The sequence below is a fragment of the Staurois parvus genome, unplaced genomic scaffold (assembly GCF_062004578.1).
Source record: "Staurois parvus isolate SC_StPar_1 unplaced genomic scaffold, SC_StPar_1.0 ptg000098l, whole genome shotgun sequence".
Classification (NCBI taxonomy): Eukaryota; Metazoa; Chordata; class Amphibia; order Anura; family Ranidae; genus Staurois; species Staurois parvus.
The window spans coordinates 2,984,777-3,009,133 of record NW_028317894.1 but is presented as its reverse complement, the minus strand read 5'-3'; the positions used below and the strand labels follow the sequence as shown (position 1 = coordinate 3,009,133).

Below are 24,357 nucleotides of genomic sequence, written 5' to 3'. Positions count from 1 at the left end.
TTGTTGGCACACCCCTTGGAAAAAATAAATAAAATCAACTGCTTCCTCTAACCATCAATGAGTTTCTTACACCTCTCTACAGGAATTTTGACTGACTTTTCTTTCGCCAACTACTCCAGGTCTCTCATATTGAAAGGGTTCCTTTTCCCAGCTGTTTTTTTGAGATCTCTCCACAGGTACTCTATGGGATTGAGTTTCTGGACTCATTGGTGGCCAGTTCAGTACTCTACAGTGCTTTGTCTGAAACCATTTCTGGGTGTTTTTTGACATGTGCTTTGAGTCATATCCTGATTTAAGACCCTTGACCTCTGATGGAAACCCAACTTTCTGACACTGGGCCCTACATTGCACACCAGAATTTTTTGGTAGTCTTCAGATTTCATAATGCCATGCACACAGTCAAGACACCCAGTGCCTGAACCAGCAAAGCAACCCCAAAACATCAGTGAACCTCCACCATGTTTGACTGTAGGTAGTATATTCTTTTCTTTAAAGCTATCAATTCTTTTTCTGAAAACAGTAGAATGATGGGATGTACCAAAAAGCTGTAATTTGTTTCATCTGTCCACAGCACATTCTGACAAAAGGATTTTGGCTTCCTCAGGTATGTTTTGGCAAACTCCAATCTGGCTTTTTTATGCTTCTGTGTCAGCAGTGGGGTACTCCTGGGTTTCCTACCATAGCGTCCCTTTTCATTCAGAATGCAACGTATAATGCGAGCTGACACAGTTGTACCCTCTGCCTGAGAATCAGCTTGAATTTGTCCGGAAGTTGATTGAGGTTCTTTAGTCACCATTTGAAACAATCCTTTGTTGCAACCTTTGATGATTTTTTCTTTTTGCCTACATCAAGGGAGATTGGACACAGGAACATTAAGATCTCTGGAGATGGACTTGTAACTTTGAGATAGTCCATGCTAATCCACAATTTTTGTTCTCAAATCCTCAGACAATTATTTGGTGCTTTTTCTCTTCTCCATGCTCCATGTGGAACACGGAGACACACAACAGAAAGGTTGAGTCAATGTTTCACCATTTTAACTGGTTGCCAGTGCGATTTCTACATTGTCAGCATCTGTTAATTGATACAGGTGAGTTTAATTACAAATTACAGGAGCATCACAAACTTGGAATTCAATTAATTCTTACAATTTAAAGAAGGTGCCAATAATTTTGTCCCGTCCATTTTGGGGGTTTTGTGTGGAATGTGTGAGATTTGGCTTTTTGTTTCTCCACTTTTTTGTGTCATACCAATACAGACAAAAGAAATAAACATAAGAATGCCTAAACATCTGCAATTGCAACAATTGTGTAGATGAAGTGGTGCATTATCTGACAGAAATGCAGGGGTGTCAATATTTTTGACCATGACTATTTGTAACCTGCCTCCACAGTGTTTTGTGTCTACAAATGTCAGGGAATATGTGGCTACCAAGATTGTATTAATATTTCAAGTAGACTACAACTACCAGCCAGCCTTCTGTGCTATATTTATACAGATAGAAAATAAATAAAAGAAAAATCTTTAGTCTTCTGCCTCTTCTACACCAAACCAGTTCTTGTTGGTAATGAAAGAGCAAATAGCACAAGGCAAAGGGAATCATAGGCTATCGATTCAGTGAGATTGTGCTAGCGCAGCTTTAGCCATAGCTGTGTGTAGAGTAGCGTGCCACTTGCTGATACCATGTATTATTTAGCCATTTGTTAGGGGAGGCTGACAGCTTTATGGATGCTTATAGTTAAAAAGGATGTAGTGGAAGTGCTGATACCGAATATTGTGCCTTTCCTCTCGATCCTACAGAAATGGTGTGCGAGGATGTGTTGGATATTAAAGTAATGTACTTCTTGGGTAGGTAGGCACACATCCAACGAATATACTTTGTCCCCCCCCCCCAATCTTCCAGTTGATGCAGAGATTCTGTATGTACACTCATTTAGAAATCAGGAATTTGAACTTGGCTTCCGGGGATATGCAGGTGCACATTACTTGTGCAGGGTCTTTCTGAGAAGGCTTCAGTACATAATTACCTTGTGTTGGCTCTTGTGTGCTGAGTGTTTTCATTCCATGCTGACCTTTTTCTTCACAGTGCTTTTTTGTAGCATTTTGTAAAGAACATTTTCCCTTTCCCTTGCAGCAATTTCCTTTTTTATTTTTATTTTTTTATTAGTCTTGGCAGATGTGGCACCCCAAACAAGAAAAGCTACACTGCATGCTTTTGAACTATTATTTTCATACAGATAATGGCTTTTTCTAATGCTTATGGTTTGCCAGCCCTTCTGACTCGCCTTCACTTTTCCTTGCCTGATTTTGCTTTGCCCTTTCAGGGCAAGGTGACTGTGTCTATGTAAATGTGAACCCCTTACCAGTTGATTCTAAAGTTGCTAGCTCTCCTCCACTGAGTCCACTACCTCAGCCAGCACAAAATAATCAGTGCTATTGGTCATGGGGGAGAGTGTGACCTCTCAAAAGACAGTGTTTGGGCCTAGCTGCTAATTACTAGGCCTGAACATTGTCACATGATGAAAATAGTGATCTCACCACTCTTTCTAGTCTACACCAGCTGACACAGAGTTTTGTTTTCGGAGCAAGGAACAGTGGGGAAAACTGATGAGATGATTATCAGTGGGTCAGAGGAGCCCCTTTACACAGATATTGTCAATTAGCCTTCAGTGGACAAGTTGACATTGTCCCTGGAAAGAAAACGTTTCATGAGAGATTATTAGAGGAGGCCCTCACCTATCCCCTTCTCAATATGGTTGTTGCCTAGCTAGTAATTTACCAGTAAGGTTAATCACTGATTTGGAACAAGTGTATATATATATCTGTAAAGTCAAACTTACTTATTTGCAAGTCCAGGTAAGAGATAGAATGCATTAAAGCAAATGGCAGCCTGGAAAGTAGCATTTGTAAAATTAGAATTAGCAATGGTAGCCTCCATGTCTCTCACCGGAAAGTTTCCTTTAAAGTCATGTCATGAGGGCTGGAGGTTCATTACTGGAGACTTTGGTATCCAAACACCACTCAAATAGGATCATCCTCTTTCATGTTCTTGTTTAACTGGTTGTGATTTGACTTAGAACAATGTGACAATGTGTTAATAAGAAGATTCTGGGTTTTTACAGATGATAGGGGTAGAAATGGGTTTCTGGTAACTACAGTCATGGTCAAAAATATTGGCAAAACATTGACATCTGGATGTACTCATGCAGACCAGTAAAGTCACTTTAAAGAGGAACTTCGACACCTAGTGGGCAAGTTTTCCTTGAACTCCCTCTTACCTTGTCATATGCTGCCATCTTCCTTTCTGGCATCAGCGGGAGCCACTGAAGGGACAGTCAGCACTCAGGTAAACTTCAAATGGTAGAATCCTTTATTGAAATAACATAAAACAGCTGTGAAACTGCCAATGCCTTTTGACATTTCTTGAGCGCCGACTGTCCCTCCAGTGATTCGCAGTACACAGAAGCTTCAGCAGCCTTTTAGTCTGAGCACCGGATGGATCTGAGGATTGATGGAAGGTAGCAGCACCAACACAAATGTGTCAGTGGGAGCTGCCTGTCTCTTCTAGGTACTTGCAGCCAGCCTATGATGATGTGCCACCAGGTTCACCATCCTTGCTCTGTATAAGCTGATGCCTGCTGTGGATACCCTAGGGTCTGCTGCAGCAAAACAAATGTCATTCTGCCTAGGTGTGAATGGAGTGCGGGGATAGGCCTGTTACGTACCTGATGGGAGACTTAAATGACGAGGTCGGCCTCACTTGTGTCACTAGCCCTGACCCCACTGGAGTTGGAACAGAGGGAGTCTAGGGACCAGGGGGACAAGAGCGCCAGTAGATGTTGTTTGCAGCTCTTGCAGATGATGACCTTGGAAGACTGATGATCTTTTGATTCAGGCACAGTAGTAACAAGAAGAGCGGGTTTTGTAGATCGCCAGGCATGCACCAAGCAAGGCAGGTAGCAAGAGTATGAGACAGGAGCAATGTCATAGGAATAGCCAGGGGCATCAATGGGCGGACAGCACGGTACAGAATCAGAAGCAGAGCCAAGGTCAGGAGCAGAGCCGAAGTCAGGAACCAGTATCAATCAGGAGAGCAATCAGAGTCAGGTCAGCAACAAAGGAATCACACAGGAACAAGCAGGACACGGGGGAGCTGAAGACCAGTCAGCACCTATCATGGGCAGAGGCACTCTTTAAATAGCCCATCTGGCGCCAATCTTTGCCGTGCGTATGTGCGATCACGCATTTCCACACGCATGCGCACAACTGACCACTCTTCTCTGGCCATTTCTATGCGCATGCGCATTTCTATTTACAATTCGTCTCACCAGAAATCCCTTACAAGGCCAAAACAAAAAAAATTGCTTTTAGAATTAAGGGGGGGGGGGGCATTGTGGTTGCAAAGATTCTAAGTGGTTTAGAGGGGTGAATGTCTACTTTAAGGTGTGTAAATTCCATTGGGAGGGCCCATTACTACCCTGTTCAATGTTTGATTACACATGAGCATTTGTGTGCCAATTTTATTGGTTGAGGGCTTATGGCAGTGATCCAGTGTCTTGGGACCACCAAACATTTACTGGTCAATTTGTAACTTATTCATTAATATCCATTTTACATGGAGTGATCATCTGGAACATCAATATAATATTTTTATGTGCCTTAAAGTCAAGATCATGAAATTTGTAACTTCAATAACTAATAACACATAGGAAACAATAATGATGGTAATAAAACAAACCAATAGTCCTACGTACTAGGATAATACGACATTAGGACAATAACATTGTATTATGTACATCTCCAGATATGATTTCTCATGGAACATTGGCTTTGTCTGCCTCCCCTGATTTTCTTACTGGCAATTATCCACAGAGGGGCCATTTAGGTGTATTTAAGAACAACAGGCTACTAAGTTACAAGCAGGATCTTTGATACATTCACTGCGTTCATTTCCCCCCAAAGGTTAAAATCACACGCACTGAACTGGAGTGTAAGACAAGCCTGGCCAGGTGGTAAATGGTGCCCAGGGGGACTGTGAAATAGCATTGATATTAGACGTCTTGTGCTTTCATTAGCTCCTACTGCTAACATCTGACAGGCTGGCGTGTATTTTTATCTAATAGTGAATGTTGCACTGTTACTTTGTAAATTTTCACAGTCTGACAGCTCTCTTTCCTTTTGTTAGAGACATATTAATAATTAAACACTCTTGCAAAAAGCAGCGTGCCTCATGGAACTTGGTGATGGAATTTCCCTAGATACTGTGTGCTGTGTGGCTAGTTGTCTGGATGTATGGATATCAGGCTTGCTGTCTGCTTATCTTTATATGCATACAAACAACACAGTGTAAACAGCAGTATAACATAAGGGAAATAAGAAGGGAAATGTTTGTTTCATTATTTTCCCATTCAGAGCAAAAGGCACCCACTTTGCTTTTTGTGCAGTTGGAGGGCAGCTATATATCTGACACCCCAAAATAATTTGTCCTCATTTCTCTCCCCAACCAAATAAATCTTGCAGATTGAAAGGACAGTTTTCGAAGAGCGTTATGCAAGGCTCCTATTGTATCAATGGGAACAGCCTTGCTTATCTCTAACACATAGTTCTAAGCTGCCCCTTAATTGGAGGGGCTGTCCATCTTTTGGAACAGAATATGGGTAGTCTTGCATATAAATTCGGTTAATTCCCCCATATACTCTAAACAGCATGGATGGAGGAAATCCCACTACCAGCTATTGAATTCAGACTGATAGGATGCAGTTACTGTTCAGATGATAATTTTCCATACAGCGCAGTCAATTTTTAAAGGATAAGTTCACCTCTAGTAAAAAAAAAGATAATAATTTTGGGTAACAAAATTTGCATTTACAATTTTGTTTCTTAGGAGCCTGTAAATCATTGCATCAGCATCAACAGATTGCAAGTTTAATGTCAGGCTCTTGCAGACTGTCATTGTGGCTCTTTGCCCATACAGTCATGGCCAAAAATATTGGCACCCCTGCATTTCTATCAGATGATGTATCACTTTGCTCAGAAAATTGTTGCAATTACAAATATTTAGGCATATTCATATTTGTTTCTTTTGTTTGTATTGGTATGACACAAAAAAGTGGAGAAACAAAAAGCCAAATTTCCTAAAATGGACTGGACAAAATTATTGGTACCTTCTCAAAATTGTAAGAAATAACTGCATTCCAAGTTTGTGGTGCACCTGTAATTTGTACTTAAACTCACCTATATCAATTAACAGATGCTGACAATGTAGAAATCACACCAGCAACCAGTTAAAATGGTGAAATATTTACATTTCTGGTGAGTGTCTCTGTGTGCCACATGGAGAAGAGCGAGCGCCAAAAAATTGTCTGAGGATTTGAGAACAAAAATTGTGGAAAAGCATGTACAATCTTAAGGTTACAGGTCCATGTCCAGAGATCTCCTGTGTCCACTGTGCACAACATTGTCTAGAATTTTACAGCCCATGGCACTGTAGCTAATCTCCCTGGATGTAGACGAAAGAGAAAAAATAATCAAAGATTGCAATGAAGGATTGTTCGAATGGTGGCTAAAAAACCTCAATCAACTTCCAGACAAATTCAACCTAACTCTCAGGCACAGGTCGCTACTGTGTCAGCTTGCATTATACGTCGCCATCTGAATGAAAAGGGACGCTATGGTAGGAGACCCAGGAGGACCCCACTGCTGGAGTTTGCCAAAACTTACCTGAGGAAGCCAAAATCCTTTTGGGAGAATGTGCTGTGGACAGACTTAACAAATTACAGCTTTTTGGTAAAGCCCATCATTCTACTGTTTTCAAAAAAAGCAATGAAGCCTTTAAAGAAAAGAATACAGTCCCTACAGTCAAACATGAGGGTTGTTCACTGATGTTTTGGCGTTGCTTTGCTGCTTCAGGCACTGGATGTCTTGACCGTGTGCGTGGCATTATGAAATCTGAAGACTGACAAAGTATTCCTGGGTGCAATGTCGGGCCCAGTGTCAGAAAGTTGGATTTCCATCAGAAGTCATGGGTTCTACAGCAGGGCAATAGCCCAAAGCACATGTAAAAAAGCACCCAGAAATGGTTTAAGACAAAGCATTGGAGAGTACTGAACTGACCAGCAATGAGTCCAGATCTCATTCCCATAGAGCACCTGTGGAGAGATCTCAAAACATCAGTTGGGTAAAGGAACCCTTCCAATCTGAGAGACCTGGAGCAGTTGGTGAAACAAGAATGGTTCAAAATTCCAGCATAGAGGTGGAAGAAACTCATTGATGGTTACAGGAAGCGATTTATTTCAGTTATTTTTTTCAGGTGGTGTGCTACCAAATATTAAATTGAGAGTGCCAATAATTTTGTCCAGTCCATTTTTGGGGTTTTGCGTGGAATGTGTCATATTTGGCTTTTTGTTTCTCCACTTTTTTGTGTCATGCCATTAAGCAAAATAAATAAACATGGAAAAGCCTAAACATTTGTAATTGGAACAATTTTCTGGGTGAAGTGGTGCATTATCTGAGAGAAATACAGGAGTACCAATACTTTTGGCCATGACTGTACCTCGGACACGGTCAGGCAGTTTCTTCAGTCCATGAAGCTTAATGTACTATGAGAATCTCACCAGTGCCCTCGCAGATCATTGAGAATTACAAGGCATCAGCTGCAAATGCTGCAGGTACTTGAGATCTATTCATTCACAGAACTCTGTGAATGAATGAAGTGGACTTGTGAAGGCGGGCCTAGCTCTTCTCAGATTGTTACAGTCGGTGTGAGGAGAAGATCAGCATGCTTCCAACTGTGATTTGCAATTAGTTTCTGGTATTGGGTATTCCTTAAAGTTGATGCTTGTCTGTCCTTCCCCCCTCTGTTGCCACATTTGGCATCTTTTGCAGGGGAGAGGGGGAGCGGGTACCTGCTTTTGACAGATACTTGCTCCCACTTCAGGCTCAGTTCGCTGCAGCGAACTGACCCGAAAGTTTGGTCCCTCCTCCTTCCCCCCAGAGCCTTTACTTCGCGCATGTGTAGTAGGAAACTGGCTGTGAAGCCACAAGACTTTTGCTGCCGGTTTCCCTTAGACAAGATGGCGGTGCCAACACCTGATGGCTTATTGAAGAAACAGCTCAGGCGAGGACACTGCTGGATGCCTGAACAGGTAAGTGACCTAATAATAAAAGTCAGCAGCTCCATTATTTGTAGCTGATGACTTTTTTTTGGGGGGGGGACTACTTTTTATAGCTGTAGTAAGGTTAAAAAAAAAATCTGATTCCCATGCAGGTTAATGTCATCTGCATACTAACACACTATACTGAACTTACCTTTCAAACAAAACAGTGGGGCAGCACAATGGCTAAAGGGTTAGCACGTCTGCCTGGCAACACTAGGGCCATTGGTTTGAATCCCAACCATGGCACCACATGCCTGGAGTTTGCATGTTTTTCCTGTGCCTGCGTGGGTTTCCTCTGGGTACTCTGGTTTCCTCCCACACTCCAAAGACATGTTGGTAGGTTAATTGGATCCTGTCTAAACTGGCCCTAGTATGTGTATGTATGAATGTAAGTTAGGGACCTTAGATTGTACGCCCCTTGAGGGTTAGGGACTGATGTGAATGTACAATATATATGCAAAGCACTGCGTAAATTGAAATTTAAAAGTACCTGTAATAAATAAATAAACAAGGGAAGCCCTCCAGTGGCACACTGTCCCTGCTGCTATCTTCACCCAGTCTTTCCTTATGGGTTTGCGCACAGGGGCAGCTATGACATCATGCGTACAGGAGTCCTGATCACAGCATGGTGCTCTGCATTCCAGGGCACACTCTGTGCACCCTGCAGGTCATAGAGATTCAAGGAGAGAGGCATTGCTTGCAGAAATGTTGGGTGTTTTTTTAATGGTTAACCCTTTATACCTCCAGAATGGGAATAACATTGTTCTCACAGAATCATATAAGTGATTGGAATGATTATGGAGCTTTTTAAAAATATAGAATTTAAAGTGTATCTAAACCCAAGTACAAAAAAATAGAATATTGCAGCTGATCACCACTTAACCACGTTCCGGACACTTTCACCCCCTTCCTGTCCAGGCCAATTTTCAGCTTTCAGCGCTATCACACTTTGAATGACAATTGCGCGGTCATGCAACAATGTACCCATATGACTTTTTTAGCATTTTTTTTAGACAGATAAAGCTTTATTTTGGTGGTATTTATTCACCACTGGGATATTTTTTTTTTTTTGCTATATAAATGAAAATGTTCAAATATTTTGTGTTTTTCTTATAAAATTTAGCAAATAATATTTCATCATAAATCTTGGCCAAAATTTATTCAGTTATCTTTTTAGTAAAAAAAAAAATGAAAACCCAAATTAGTTTATAACCAAAAGTTATAATTTAAAAATTTTTACATACTGTTACATTGTTACATACTGTCACTCTAGCAGTACAGTGTCACCATGATGACACTGTACTACTTGTGGGGGGTGATGAAGATTTTTTTTTTTTACACTGATTGCTTTTACACCCATAAAGGCTGTAAAAGCAATCATTTCTCCTTCTCTCTAGCTGCATTCTTGCAGCCATTAAGAAATACTGTGTGAGCTGTGATTGGTCACAGCTTGTCACACGGTACAAGGCTGTTGTGAATAGCCCTGTACCATGTGATCTCTGTGATCATTCACAGATTTCACACATAGTAAGCAATGATGTCAGAAGTGACATCTTACTTACTACTCTGCATGTGATCACTGATTGGCCAATCAGTGATCACATGATTGGGACCTCGCACAGAGGTCCGGTACGACAATCGGTGTTCCACTGTGTCCGGAGGACACAGCGGGCACCGGATCTCGGTGCTGTGCACTCCTAGGGTGCGCGCACAGTCCAAAATGGCAGGCGCTGTTTATAAACGGCAACCCGCCCCTGGACTGCCATTGTCCGGCCGTTTATATACAGCGGCCGGACAGCAAGTGGTAAGTAAGGCAGTTGCATTTGTCTTCTTTTTTTCAGAGCTATTTTTTTCTTTTATTGTCACTTGATGATTCTACCTGTAACACACTTCCACTAGTAGGGTGACTACACTTTCTATCTATGGAGGAGTGACCAGTGTTGTCACGCTAGAACAGTTAGTGCTTTAGGTCTACAGAACACCTCCCCTCTCCCCATCTTGATAACCTACGGGTAGGTGTTCCGTAGTTCACAGAGGTAACCTGGGCAGGAAGATAAGACTGCTTGGAGTAGTACTAGAGGATGCATAGGACAGTAATGGATTTCTGGCAGGATTAACATTTATTTTTTGCTCTAATCTTAACAGATAAAACAAAACTCTTAAGCTGTAGCTGCACTGAAGGTCTCTAGACCTGGCTACGCTTTCTAGGAGAAGTGTCTGGATCACAAGACTAGCTGGGTAGAAATACGAATACAAACATTTGTAGTGTGCCTGTAGTCAATCTTTGAAGTCTAGCTGTCTGCACACATGGACTGCATCACCTAAAACACACCACTATCCATTTGTGATATTTGTTAAAACCTGTACAAAGGCTAATAGCATGTGTTTTTTGCCATGGTTTAGTAACTGACTTAAACGATCTGACTGGAATCTAAACAAACAAAAAAAACCATCTCTGCAAGCTGCACATTTCATCAGCATCCCCACATAGATAGATGAACTGAGCTTGTACTTCTTATGTGTCATTTTCTGCCATTGTAATACAGAAGCTCTGAGTCGTGTAAGATGCTGGGCTTTGTACAATGTATTTCATTTTCAGACTGTTCCACCCGATCTGTTCATCTTCTCTGCATGAAATACAGACATGGATCAAAGGCTTACTCCACATTTCTCCATTTCTTCTCATTAACCTTTTTACCATGCAAGATTGTAGAGAAAGAAAAAAAAAAGTAGATTTCTCTTTCTTTGTATATCTAGAGCATGAAGTGCTCATCAGCAGACTGTACTGAAGGGGCACTCTGCAGTGACTGCTATCAGCCCTATTTTAAGCCAGGCTGCGGCGGCTACAACAACGGATTATATGTAGACAGGCCCACTTGGAACCAAAGCAATGTCCACTCTATCAAGTTTTAAAGGCTGACAAGTGAATGTGTCAGCTGCCACTTAGTGCCTTATGCTTACTCATACCAAGAACATATAAAAAACATATAAAAAGAACATATAACATATAAAAAAAGATACCTTGGTATTTACTGATCCTGTCTAAATTGAAAATAAAGTGTATCTATAAACAGATTTGGAGAGTCAAATCTCCATGGCAGGCATTCATTGCTATCTGTCTTCCCCCAGAGAGATGTGCCCTCTCTGGTCATCCTGGTGGCTGTTGTCACCAGAACAGCAACCACAGTGCACCAATCAGTAGCACTTACTAGTTAGTGCACCGTACTGCTGATGTCTCGAACTACTGTAAGGACCCAGCAACTCTTACATAGAGAGTAACAATTCTCGCATGCAGCTTGTACCACAATGGCTGAATGTTTACGTGAAGGAAAAAAATCCTTCTGTGTGCCACTCCCGTTCAGCGCCTCCCTAATACTTACCTGAGGCCAATCTTGATCCAGTGATGTGCACAAAAGCACAGGCATTCCCAGCTCTCTCCCTCCTCATTGGCTCAAAGACAGCAGCGGGTCTCCCATAGACATAGAGCAGGGCTTGGGAGTTTGCTATGGGGGCACTGAGCAGGGGGGAGGAGCCAGAAGCACAGGCCTAGGTGACCTAAGAAGAGGAGGATCAGGGAGCAGATAAATATAATATGTTTCTTATTTTTTTTAAATCAAGTCTGAGCCTTTTAATATCACTTAAAAAAATTACAGTGAATAAAAAGCTATGTTTTTTATTCTATAATTGTTCCCATTTACAATAACACTAAAATTATGTTTCTGGTACAAAATATGTAAATGAATAGTTTTTTTTCTAGTTCTTTATTTTTTTTGGTGGGGGACACTGAAAAAAACCCAAAACAAATGGGAAAAAAAAATAACGTATATTGCTAAAAAAAAAAAATTAGGCATCAAAACAATATTAGCTAAGGGAAGGAAGTGGTTAATTAGTTTTTTAAAAAAAAGGGTTAAATAGGAATAGATTTTATAAATAGAAAATTAACTTGTGTTTTTTTTAACTGATGTCATATGCAGGTCCAAGGTAACACCTTTGATCTAAGTATGACTGAATCAGCCCGATAATCCAGGCTTCATTACTGAAAGTCTCTTTTTGTCCACCTAATCTTGTGGGCCTGGGGCAAATAGTTATTGGGCCGCTTATTATTACAACAGCCCTGTAATTATAAAGGAGCTGCTCTAGACTCTGATAATCCCTCATTCCAGCAGCTGCCCTTGCAAGGTGTTTAAAAGCCTTGCTAAAGAAAAATGGCAAAAGAAAATCTTTCTTGAAAAAGTTCTAGAGTGGGCTTGGGAAGTTTGAAGTCTTGCCTATACAAACCCTTTAAGCAGACTAATGTGTGTATCACTAACACTGAGAATTTATATAAAGCATGTTTCCGATATATTTGCAGCAATTTCTTGCTTTAAAAAATCAAAATCTGTAAAAGTCAGCTAATAATAAGTATCGCTGAATTGTGGAGTGTTTCTTCTAAATCTCTACAGTTGATAGACTTATTACACCTGCGGGAGACCCTTTCATTCTCCTCCTACGCATTTCAAGTCTTGAAATTCTAGGATACTTCTAGTCTGGAGGTGTTATGATGTTTGATTCTCCAAACGTAACATAGATACAAAAAAATCTGTATCTTTGACATCCAATGTCAGTTTACTCCTTTTAATTTGCACGTTACTAAAATTGCTCATCCGAATCATTTGCAAACAAAAAGCATTAAAAACCTAGTTTCCGGAAGCCTGAGCAGTTTGTAAAAGAAGTAATGTGTACTTGGTAATTACCAGGCTTACTTGTTTCCTTACGACATCCTGAGAACAGCAAATGACAAAGGCTTTGAAAGCACCTTGGGGTGCAATTTCTGTATGTTAAGTCACCACACAGTCATTTTCATAATGTATTTTCTCCGACCTAGAACTACAAATTAGGGAACTGAAATAAGTGGGGAATAGAGAGAAGATGGGAAAAAAAGTATTTTCAAGAGATTTTCTAAAAATAAAAGCATCAAATTATCACTTTCAGTTTTAGCTGGCGGACTTCCAGTCATATTAATAGAAACCTGTTGTAATTTTTTTTTTTAATCATGTATATCAGCATTTACCTTTTATGATCATATTGTTAGGCTCCATGTACACAGGACACTTCTGAACGATGGAAACCGACTGCTGGAAAACGTAGGTTAAAAAACGTCTGTTTAGCCGTGTTTGCATACAGCGTTTGAGCGTTTGCGTTTAGAAGCGGTTTTTAAAGATAACCTCAGGAGACCTTCCAAAATGCCCAGAATGCACTGAAAAACAGTAAAAAATTAATTATTTCAGACATTTTGAGTGAAATAGACGGAGCAGAAGCAGAGAGAGCAGTAGATGTTGAGATTAGCTACATTTTTTTTTGTGGTGTTTGGATGTGTTCCAGCTCATTTCTGTGCAGAAATTATTGCAGCAGTGTCTAACATATTTTCTTTCATGCGAAACCTCAAAGTATGCATTTTTCATGATGAAAAAAGGTTCTGGACAGCATCTGGAAATAGAAGAGTTAAAACAATTTTCCAGATGCTTATAGACACGGTTAGCCACATTTACAAACGTTTGGCGTTTGAAACGCTGATAAATCTACTCCTGAACGCAAGTTTGGTGCATTCAAAAAAAGACTGTAAACTCAACTGCCTGTAAACGATGATGTGTACATGAACACATAGGAAAACATTAGGGAGAGTTCAGGGGCTGCTGAAAAAAACGCAGAAAAGCTCTTAAATGTGAGTTTATCATCTGCAGTGTACATGGAGCCTTAGTACCTTCTTTTTCCTTGCCAGTCTTTATCACACGAAAGGATCATTGCTCTGTTCTCAGTGGCATACTTCTACCATCCACACAAACCTATTTGAAGTATATGTAAACCATACAACCCATTTCAAACACTATCCGTAAATAATATCCTATATAAAGTAGATATGAATGCAATCCGTTAAATCTCATATAATATTTAAAGTCCAATCAACCTTTAAATGTAAATCGACTAAATACAGTACATTCCATATCCATCAAACAAAAGTGTGCAAAGCCTTAGAGTTTGTTTTCTTTAGAAAGTAACCACAATCTTGAGCAGAAAAACCTATCCCTTGCCAGCATGCTGTAGAGAAGAACACTTGGTCTTTATGTGGATGCAGTGGTCCCTTTGCTAGAGCTACAAGACGTTGTACACCATTTGTTTGATGTTTTTAGCTGATTTAAACTGAAGTTTAAATTGTTAAAGTAGAATTCAAGCTTACACCTAACTGGTCTTAAAAATGTCCCCACCCCCATTCTAATACCTTTGCCAAATAAACTGTGTAAAAAAGATGCACATACTGTCTCCGACGTTCTGGGCTGTGTGAGGAGAAGAAAAGGTATTAAAAGGTTTTGTAAAAAAAAATAATAAAATAATGTAAAAAAATAAAGTTACACCCAAGCACTTAAAATCCCCCCCAAAAATGTTCAAGGCTCCTCACACTACCCCCACATACATGAAAACACGAATGTAAATGCATGCGTTAGGGGGTGCATACATGCGAAATCAGCAATATGTAACATGCTCTACACATGTTACATATTGCCATGCATGCCAGAGTGAGATCAATAATTCTAGGCCATAACTCATGGTTAACTCTTAACCAATGACCTATAGTGGCTTTTAAAGCCTCACCTATAGAAAATATAGGGTACTGAAGTTAATTGCGGTTTCACAGGCACATGCAATTTTAAGGTTGAAAATGCTTGGTAGGTATTTACCTAATTTTTATATTTTACCAAATAAATGGTAATTTATTGTGTTTGTGTGCCCTAAAATTAACATTAGTGTATTTTATTTTTTTTACTGAATGCTGCATTTCCTAAACCATTGCACTAATATCGTGTGGCATATCACATCAGAACCACCAATATTTTACATGTGTGCAAAAACTAAACAAAACAAAGGCTTCGGGGGTGGTAGTACATAACATAGACAATATTATTGACCATTCTAAGCCATCTGACCTATGTTTTAAGGCTCTTGCAGGGCATTATAGTTACAAGACATTTGGCACAGCAAAATCTCACATTAGTTAACTGGAAATGTGAACGGTGAACAGGTAGAGCTCATGTAAACCCAAATCTCATCCCTATTGTGACCCATGGGACCTTGGGTTTATGGTGCATGCATCACATGTGCTTGTAGGGGACCACGCCACACTTTCACATATGGCCATGTGGAGTTCAGGGGAGCTGTGATTTTAAATTGATTGTAAAGGCTCAAGGTTTTTTGTACCTTCTCGCATTCTATGCATGAAGGTAAAAAACCTTCTTTGTGCAGCAATCCCCTCAGCCCCCCAATACTTACCCGAGCCCCAGCACAATCTAGCGATGTGCATGAGAGTCTCAGCTCTCTGGAATCTCTCCCTCCTCATTGGCCTGAGAGAGAGCAGTGGGAGCCATTGGCTGCCAATCACAGCTGGTGAGCCAATGAGGAAAGAGAGGGGTCAACTATATGAAACAACCATGTCAGCTGGACATTGGAAGGACACCATTGCTTGGAAACAAGTTGGGCCTTTGTTAATCAAAAATGTATATTCTTTATTGCTAATGTGGCACTTGGCCAGAGTCTATCTCCAAGAAGCACTTACAAAGTAGCCACCTATGCCTTTACTACACCTACTCACATTATGTCTGTTACTTTCACTACTCCATTCGCTTTAGCTGTGCCCTTGTATTATTTAATGTAGTGAATCATTAGTAGTTCCCATCCTAGTTCAAAACCCTTAGGTCTCATTAATGAATTATGGTCCCTCCTTGGAATGACCCTGATAAAAAAAAAGAAGGGTCCATCTCGTATTGTCCTCCTGTGTTGCTCTCTGAATCAGGAAAAATCAGGATTACTGTATGTCAAGGTTGGCCAACAAGTACTCAAAAGGTCCTCCAGTGCAATTAAAGTACAACAGGTACCTTTTCAAATACTTTCTTCCTATACATTCACGATAAGAATTTATTCCACACTAGGAACTGTAGCTGGAAATTGTTCTTGAAGGTCAAAGCATCATGGGTTAGACATCTGGAGCAAAACATACTACAATAAACATGCATTTCATGTGCAGTATAGTTCTGTAAGATGTAGGTTGGTTGGACATGCAGAGAGAAATGATTATGTATTGTGTTGTCTGTGCAGTTTTGCACAGTATCTGCTCTCTCTGTTACATCCTGGAAATGTGATGCTCTGAGTCATGAAAGGAGATGAGATTTGTTGCTAAGAATAGAACACTTTTGTGGCAAGGCTTTTGTCTGTTGGCTCTTCCAGGAGGCTGCAATATACAAAGAAGAAAACGTGCAATCTTACATTTTTCTCACAGGTATTTTTCCGTTTCCTCTTTTTAGGTCAACGACTCTAACTGTGACTCTGAAATCCTCTCTCTGCTGTTGGATGCCAAGCTGATGGTAAAATGCATAGGCACCGTCTACTACCCGCACCTAGTTAACCACTTACTGGCCAAGCAAGAGGATGGCCAGTGGGATGTGGAGGAAATAGCGAAACAGCTTCATAGTTCTGGACACAATGCAGAAGCTGGGTCCCTTCTAATGTCTTACAGAGGGACACATCCTGCTCTCCGCACCTTCACTTCTGCTCTCTCTAGTCTTAAACGCTGGTTATAGATACACACATCAAGTAGAGATACAGCAAGAGCCGAGAAGAGTTTCATCCATGGCTCTCTGGTAGAGCATTTCTTTTCTGCCTTAGCATGAGTATGACAGGTTGAGGTTGGCCTTTAAGCCACGCTTCTGCTGTCCTATGATGAAGTAAATTTTCCATTGATTTCTAATAAAGATTTTACTAGACGGGGCACAGAAATGCCATATCTGTGGACTGGTTTCTGCATACAGTATATAGAGCCCCAGCTTCTTCTGATTTCATCAACGGCTTACCTGAAGTAGCAGCTGTCCTAACAGTGCTAAATGTGATGAGGAGTGTTACCCCCAGGGTCTCAGAGATAGGGGATCACATCCTGCTGCTCTTCTCGTGTTTAAAAACTATAGATTTATGTAACAGGTGCACTCTGTTCAGAGTGTTACTTCTAACTGACTGAAATGTGAGTATTACTGATCTCTATGCATCACAGATCATTCTGCTCAAAACACTTAGTTCTGTAATGAGTGAACAATAGAGTCTTACATCTGGCAATTCCACAGCTTCTGCTGTAACCACTGTATGATTGGAGGTCCTCACTCACTTCCAGCATTCTCTGTTATGATAATTAAAATATATACCCAGCCAATACTTATTTTTCTTAGTTTTAGATGTGTGGAAGGGTTAGAACCTGTTTTGGAAGTGAGACAAAATCTGCAGCAGAGATACAAACAGTGATAAGGTTCTTTCCTTCCCCACTCTTCTTGCATTTGAACATTTTCCCTCATTTACTTTGATTTGAAGGATACTTTCACCTTTGGATTACATGTACCATTTTTATGATGGACCATGTAACATGTTCCACTCCTGCAGCCTCTCATTATGACAGTGAGCTGGGGATCTTCTCCCTACACCTGCTGTTACAATTTAAAAAGAACATGGCCATGTGGGGCTTGGCCCACACAGCCGCAGCATTCGTCGAATGAACTACAAGTACTAATAGCCTTTGCGGCTGATGGCTTGTAGCTCTCAATGAACTACCAGGGTGCTAGTGAGTACTCTAGGTTGTTCATTGAGTTTTCCTGTCATTGTGTAAATGCCTGCCCATACAAGGTACAAGCAGACAGCTTACACTGACAGTCAGCAGGAGCCCTGCGCAGCACCCGCTATCTGCTGATCGTAGGTGCAATGCTTTCGAGGCTCCTACCAAACAAAATAGTAAACACATTTTTTACCTGCAAAAAAATGTGCATTTATTATTTAATTTTTTTTTAGAAAAGGTGAACTTATTCTTTAACTATTTTCACGAGGTAGAGTAAGGCTGATGGCACACTTCCAATTCTGCTCCTGGCAATGTATCACTAGCAGCAGAATCACCCCGGTAAGGTTTCTACTTACTTCTACAGAATCACTCACTTGCTGGCCCAGCACGCTGCTGATTTTGTCTTGCTAAGCAAGCTAGGAAGAGAGTGACTGCATTAAAATAGGTAAGTGGTAATGTAGTTACCTTGTAGCTGGCAAGTTGTTGCCAGTGACAGAATCAACCTTGTGACGTCAGTCTAAATGAGGGTAAAAATCTCTGATTGTAGTACAAACCTGATGGGTTTTAATCCTTTCCAACACTATCCAAAAACCATAGGAAAAAATGTTTTTGATAAAATACAAATTCATAATCTAGATCAGCCTTTCTCAATCTTTTCAACACAGAGGAACCCCTGAAATAACTTTCCAATCTGAGGGAACCCCTGCTAAAATGTTCTTTATCTAGAACTCCTGATACAGATAGCTAAAAAGATCAATGGTGTTAGTGGGAACTTAACTGAGAGGCAGAAATGGCTCAAGGAACCCCTGGCAACCTCTGCAGGAACCGTAGGTTAAACCACAGAACCCTGGTCAAGAAACCCTGATCTAGACCCATTGGTAATGGCTTCAGAAGGTGGATGGACATGGGGAATCTACATATTTTGTAAGGTATATGTGTCTTCCTTAGTGTGGAGACGTTGCTCATCCTAAGCCAGTAGCCAACATATCAGTTCACTGGAATTGAACACCCCAGTGTTCCTTCTCCTTCTAGTGAACTCATAAGCTGCATTTTCTGCCTACAAGCTACTAGTGTCAGTGAACCTAAAGAAAACAGAGAAGATTCATACAGTTGCTTGTAAGACATTTTTCTCACGATTCATGTGATCCACTTTCTTTATTTTTTAGTCACCATGAAAGGTTTAATTTGTTTTTATTTATTTTTTCCTCATGTACACATATTTAGAGGTTGCCTACTTGCTATGAAGCTTGAACATAACTCACACAATTGAGCTCATTTCACACAGGAAGTTCCTATGCAGCTTTGTAAATGTTTGAATGCAGAAACCTTAGACCTCACTACCCCTTCTCATATCTTTGAAGGGCCATGCTCACTGCTATAGGCATTAATTAAGATAACCCTATGCTAGGTCATGATGCCTGCGGAAGCTAAGAGGCCATATGAGGATCTCAGTTCATGCAACTCCTAGAGGACACCAGCTGACACAACATTCTGTTCTCACTTTGCATTGCTTATGGTTGGCTGCAAATACTAATCTTAGACTTCAATGAATAGCAAATTAAACTCTGCAGTCTCTGAAACATGAAATAAATTAGAAAGCTGGCATTCACACATTTACATCATCTAATATCAATGAAGTTCTTACACTCCTTCTACTATGGAGGGGACTTTTTATTTGATGTTTGTTTAAGTTGTTATGACATCTTATAATAGGAAATTGTAACTTCGTTTGATGTCCCAAGTGCTTCTTCTGTCATACTACAGCATGTAACTATGTCATTTTGATTCGCATATTTATGGAAGCAAACATCTTGCTCATTTTACAGAGAAATGACAAACTGAAAAGCCATATGGATATTTTTATGTTGATGTAATAAAATATAACAGCCTGATAAAACTTTAAGGATTCTCATTTAGTTTTATGTTGGTTTTGCAAAAAAATATATTGATGGAACGAAGCTTAAGTGGTTTAGTTATCAAAGTGCGAGTCCACCCTAATGAAACTTTGCATACTACAAGGCAAGACTGTGAAATAATTAGCTGTTTGAATGAAATTCCTTCATATAGGAAAACTTAATTTTCTGTTTAAAAAATAAAATAAATGTAACCCACCATAAAACCCCAAAAACCCAAGTTTTAGCTGGTAAAAAAAACAGTAGCAGTTCCCTTGGCTACAGACAAATTCCAGGGCATTGTGAATGGGCAAAGTTTAGAATCTCCAAGGTGGGAATGGAGCTCACAAACATCCATGCCCTCCCACCTTTCTGTTGGTCAAAGTGTAGGGGAGCTACTCTTTTGCATATAAGACTGGCCATAGATGGGTCAAAATGCAGCTGGTTCAGCAGGGGCTGGACGAATTTCGATCCATGTATGGCCACTCCCTGTTGACAGAAGTCAATCTAACAATCGACTTTTGTCAATGAGAATGTTGGAAAACATTAGTCGATTAGCAACTGCAGCTGCTGATCAGTGTATTCTGAGAGCAGAGGAGTCCCTAGTGTAAGAATACAATGGCACAGCAGGGAGGATTCCTCCATCCACCTTGGTTGTGTGGATGGGGGAACCCATTGTTTTTTCGTTATTTTTTTCAATCAGCCCACTGGCTGATTGAAAAAAACAACAAATGAAAAGTATTTGTAATTGCATGCTATCTAACAGAAATACTTGGTGATCTTACCAGTTCCTTTTTAGTTTTCACTCTGACTACATCAGCCGTGGAATCAGATCTGTGTTGGAATGGTCAGTTTGTGTAGCCCCACTTCTTTTTCTGAGATACAGGATACTGTACTGACACACAGCGTACTTCATGTCCCATGGTCAAATTAGTGGCCATGCCAACCTGCCAAGCACTTGATTATAGTGGCTCCTGGAAGCACCTTCTGTTCTGGAAAGCTGCATAGGCTGTATGGAACTCAGCATACACAGTGTGGAGAGTACTTCCCCGCTGTGTGTGATGAATAAACGTATCCACCCAGTTTAGGGGGGAGTGACACGCCCCCTGCTATCCAGAAAAAAGACAATGCAACTGTACTATTGTACGAACACTTGAGTGTACCGTATAGGAACTATATTATCTAGGTAACATGTTCACAGATACTTTAACTCCTTCAAGGTTGAAGAATATTCTATTATGCCACATTCGTGTTTATACATGAGCATTAGTGTGTGCTTGCTGATCATTGTGAAATAGACATCATTTTACCTGCTTCTGTGTGCGTAAGGGATAGACCGGACACTGTGTGATGGAAGCACATAACACATTTTTATGTGAAAACATACATTTGTAGATTATTCCCAATCATGACTCTGTTGGATCTTTTGCAAATTTGTCTAAATTAATTTTCATGCCCCCAAGTGTAGTTTTACCAAGCCAAGCTTTATTTAAGGACAAGGTTTGGTAAGAGCAGCCTTGAACCAAATGGAACTAACTTCAGATCATCAACCTTGGAGTGACCAAGGCCGTGCCTCCGCCACGTGAATACAAGAAACATTATTTCACATTCTCACATTACGCCTGGGATCCACGCTTTGATTTTGTCTGCTGTTGGTGTGAGGAAGTGGGAACAAAAATGGACTTTGTACTATTTCCCATTCTTTCAATCCCTTTCTGGCATCATGGAACACATTTTTATTATTTATTGCCTGCCTTTGATGTGTTTGGTGAGATTGTTTTGAAAGAACGGCAACTTTTTTGCCTTTAACTTTAGTAAACAAGCCATCCAGACATCCCACATACAATGTTAAAATATCAATGACATTCACTAGGTTTTAGAATAATAAATCCCAGCTTATCTGATTGTTACTTTTTTACCTATACATGGCAAAAAACTGGACAAAGATAAGTAATTTACATTAAAGGTACACACCTATCAAATATTAAAAGAGAAGTTTGAAAATTAAAAAAACAAAACATATTCACCTAGGTGAATGAACTTCACTCCGTGACCAACAGCAGAAGTTGGGCCAAAAGGGAGAGCCAGACACCCCAAAATCAAAAAGTGGCAGGATTACCAGATAGAATAAAGGAAAAGAAAAACTAAAAAAGACAACTAATGCAACAGATACAGTTGTGTTCAAAATAATAGCAGTCAGACATCACTAACCTGATCAATCACTGTTTTTGGTAGAAATGACATTTCTACATGGCAAATAATTTACTAGCAGGTGTAGTAGAGTAATAGAAATCCAACAGACCCAACAGTCATGACATGCATGCTGCTGATTCTGTGTCATTGAATCACTAATTGAAAGGGGCATGTTCAAAATAATAGCAGTGTGGAGTTCTATTAGTGAGGTCATTCATTCTTTGAAAAACAGGTGGCAATTATTGCCCTTATTTAAGGAAGGAAGGCAGCAAATGTTGTACATGCTGGTTACAGTGCATTTCTCTCTGAAATTCTGAGGAAAATGGGTCATTCCAGACATTGTTCTGAAGAACAGCGTACCTTGATTAAAAAGTTGATTGGAGAGGGGAAAACATATAAAGAAGTGCAAAAAATGATAGGCTGCTCAGCTAAAATGATTGCAAATGCTTTAAAATGGCAACCAAAACCTGAAAGACGTGGAAGAAAGCGAAAAGCTACAATTCAAATGGATAGAAGAATAGCCAAAATGGCAAGGACTCAGCCAACAATCAGCTCCAGGAAGATCAAAGAAGGTCTAAAGTTACCTGTGAGTACTGTTACAAATAGAAGACACCTATGTGAAGCCAAGCTATCTGCAAGAAGCCCCTGCAAAGTCCCACTGTTGGAAAAAAGACATGTGCTGAAGAGGTTACAATTTGCCAAAGAGCACATTGACTGGCCTAAAGAGAAATGGCGCAACATTTTGTGGACTGACAAAAGCAAGATTGTTCTTTTTGGGTCTAGTAGCCGGAGACAGTTTGTCAGATGACCCCCAAACACTGAATTCAAGCCACAGTACACTGTGAAGACAGTGAAGCATGGTTGCCCAAGCATCATGATATGGGGATGTTTTTCATACTACAGTGTTGGGCCCATTTATCGCATACCAGGGGTCATGGATCAGTTTGAATACATCAGAATACTTGAAGAGGTCACGCTACCTTATGCTGAAGAGGAAATGTCCTTGAAATGGGTGTTCCAACAAGACAACGACCCCAAACACACCAGTAAACGTGCAACATCTTGGTTCCAGACCAACAAGATTGACATTATGGAGTGGCCAGCCCAATCCTCGGATCTTAATCCAATAGAAAACGTGTGGGGTGACATAAAAAATGCAGTTTCTGAGGCAAAACCAAGAAATAGAGAAGAACTGTGGAATGTAGTCCAATCATCCTGGGCTGGAATACCTGTTCACAGGTGCCAGAAGTTGGTTGACTCCATGCAACACAGATGTACAGCAGTTCTCAGAAACAGTGCTTATACAAAGAAATATTCATTAAGTGATTCAAAGGAAAGCAAAATCTTCAAACATTTTTCAGTTTATATAGTGAATGTTTGAGTTTGTAAAGAAGAATACAAACACTGCTATGTTTTTGAACAGTCTAATATTCACTTTTCTTCAATTTCTTTAGAGGAACAACACAAATTTGATATATTTTTCTTCATGTTTTGATTTGGAATAGAATGTGTAGTGTTCCCAATGCATTTGTGTGTATGGAAATAAAAGCTATTAGAAGGATTTTGAGCTTTATTCACTTTTTTCAACACACTGCTATTATTTTGAACACAACTGTACATCTTAGCCTTGGTTTACACTGATGTGAATTGCCATACGATTTGACCATTCAAATTGCATGACAAATCGCATCCAATAATTGATAATGGGACTGTTCTAAGCAGTTTGAAGTCACACCGATTAGAAAAGTAGTTCCTGCACTATTTTTGCCAATTTGGAGTGCGACTTGCATAGACATCTGTGCATGAATTCGCACAGATGTCTATGAAGTTGCACCGGAAGTTACACTGCCATCCGACTTTGAAATCGTACTTCAAGTGAAGTCACTAGATTTCAAAGTTGGATCCAGTGTGACCCAGGGCTTAAGAATTGGTAAGCTGCAATATATTACATTTTTGTTTTGGGGTTTAATAACGCTTTAAAGCAGTTTTCTACAGAAAGGTTTCCATATATCAAAACAAGATTGGTCCCAATGCTGGAATAAGAAGCCCCTGTGCCCAGTTAGACAAGTATCTCATTAATGATAAAAGCCCTAAGAAAATTACAGGGCATCCCATATCCCATAATACTCTCATAATTTAACATCAAATTCCTTACAGACATTGAGAGTCAGAGAACAGGAGCAGGTGTTGTGGATATTGGAAAACACTATTAAAAAAAGATGGTTGCCAGGCTCGCAAGTAAGTCAGATTTTTTTTTGGGCTGGTTGAGGTTGGAAATATATATATATATATATATATATATATATATATATATATATATATATATATACAGTTGCAAGAAAAAGTATGTGAACCCCTTGGGATTACGTGGAGTTTTGCATGAATTGGGCATAAAATGTGCTCTGAACATCATCTAAGTCACAAAAATAGGAGAACACAGTCTGCTGAACATAATACTACACAAACATTAGATGTTGCCATGGTTTAATTGCACATA

The 24,357-nt window shown here is 40.0% G+C and overlaps 1 protein-coding gene across 2 annotated transcripts in view; it reads left to right on the top strand.

Moving 5' to 3' along the window:
* NBAS (NBAS subunit of NRZ tethering complex) overlaps positions 1-19,678 on the top strand; it is a 1,021,307-nt gene extending 1,001,629 nt beyond the window's left edge. For both annotated transcript variants that reach the window (XM_089671087.1, XM_089671086.1), the window contains one exon: positions 16,487-19,678. In XM_089671087.1, coding sequence (XP_089527213.1) covers positions 16,487-16,762 — 276 coding nt within the window. In that variant the 3' untranslated portion in view covers positions 16,763-19,678. The remainder of the gene's footprint in view (positions 1-16,486) is intronic.
* The last annotated feature ends 4,679 nt before the right edge of the window (positions 19,679-24,357 follow it).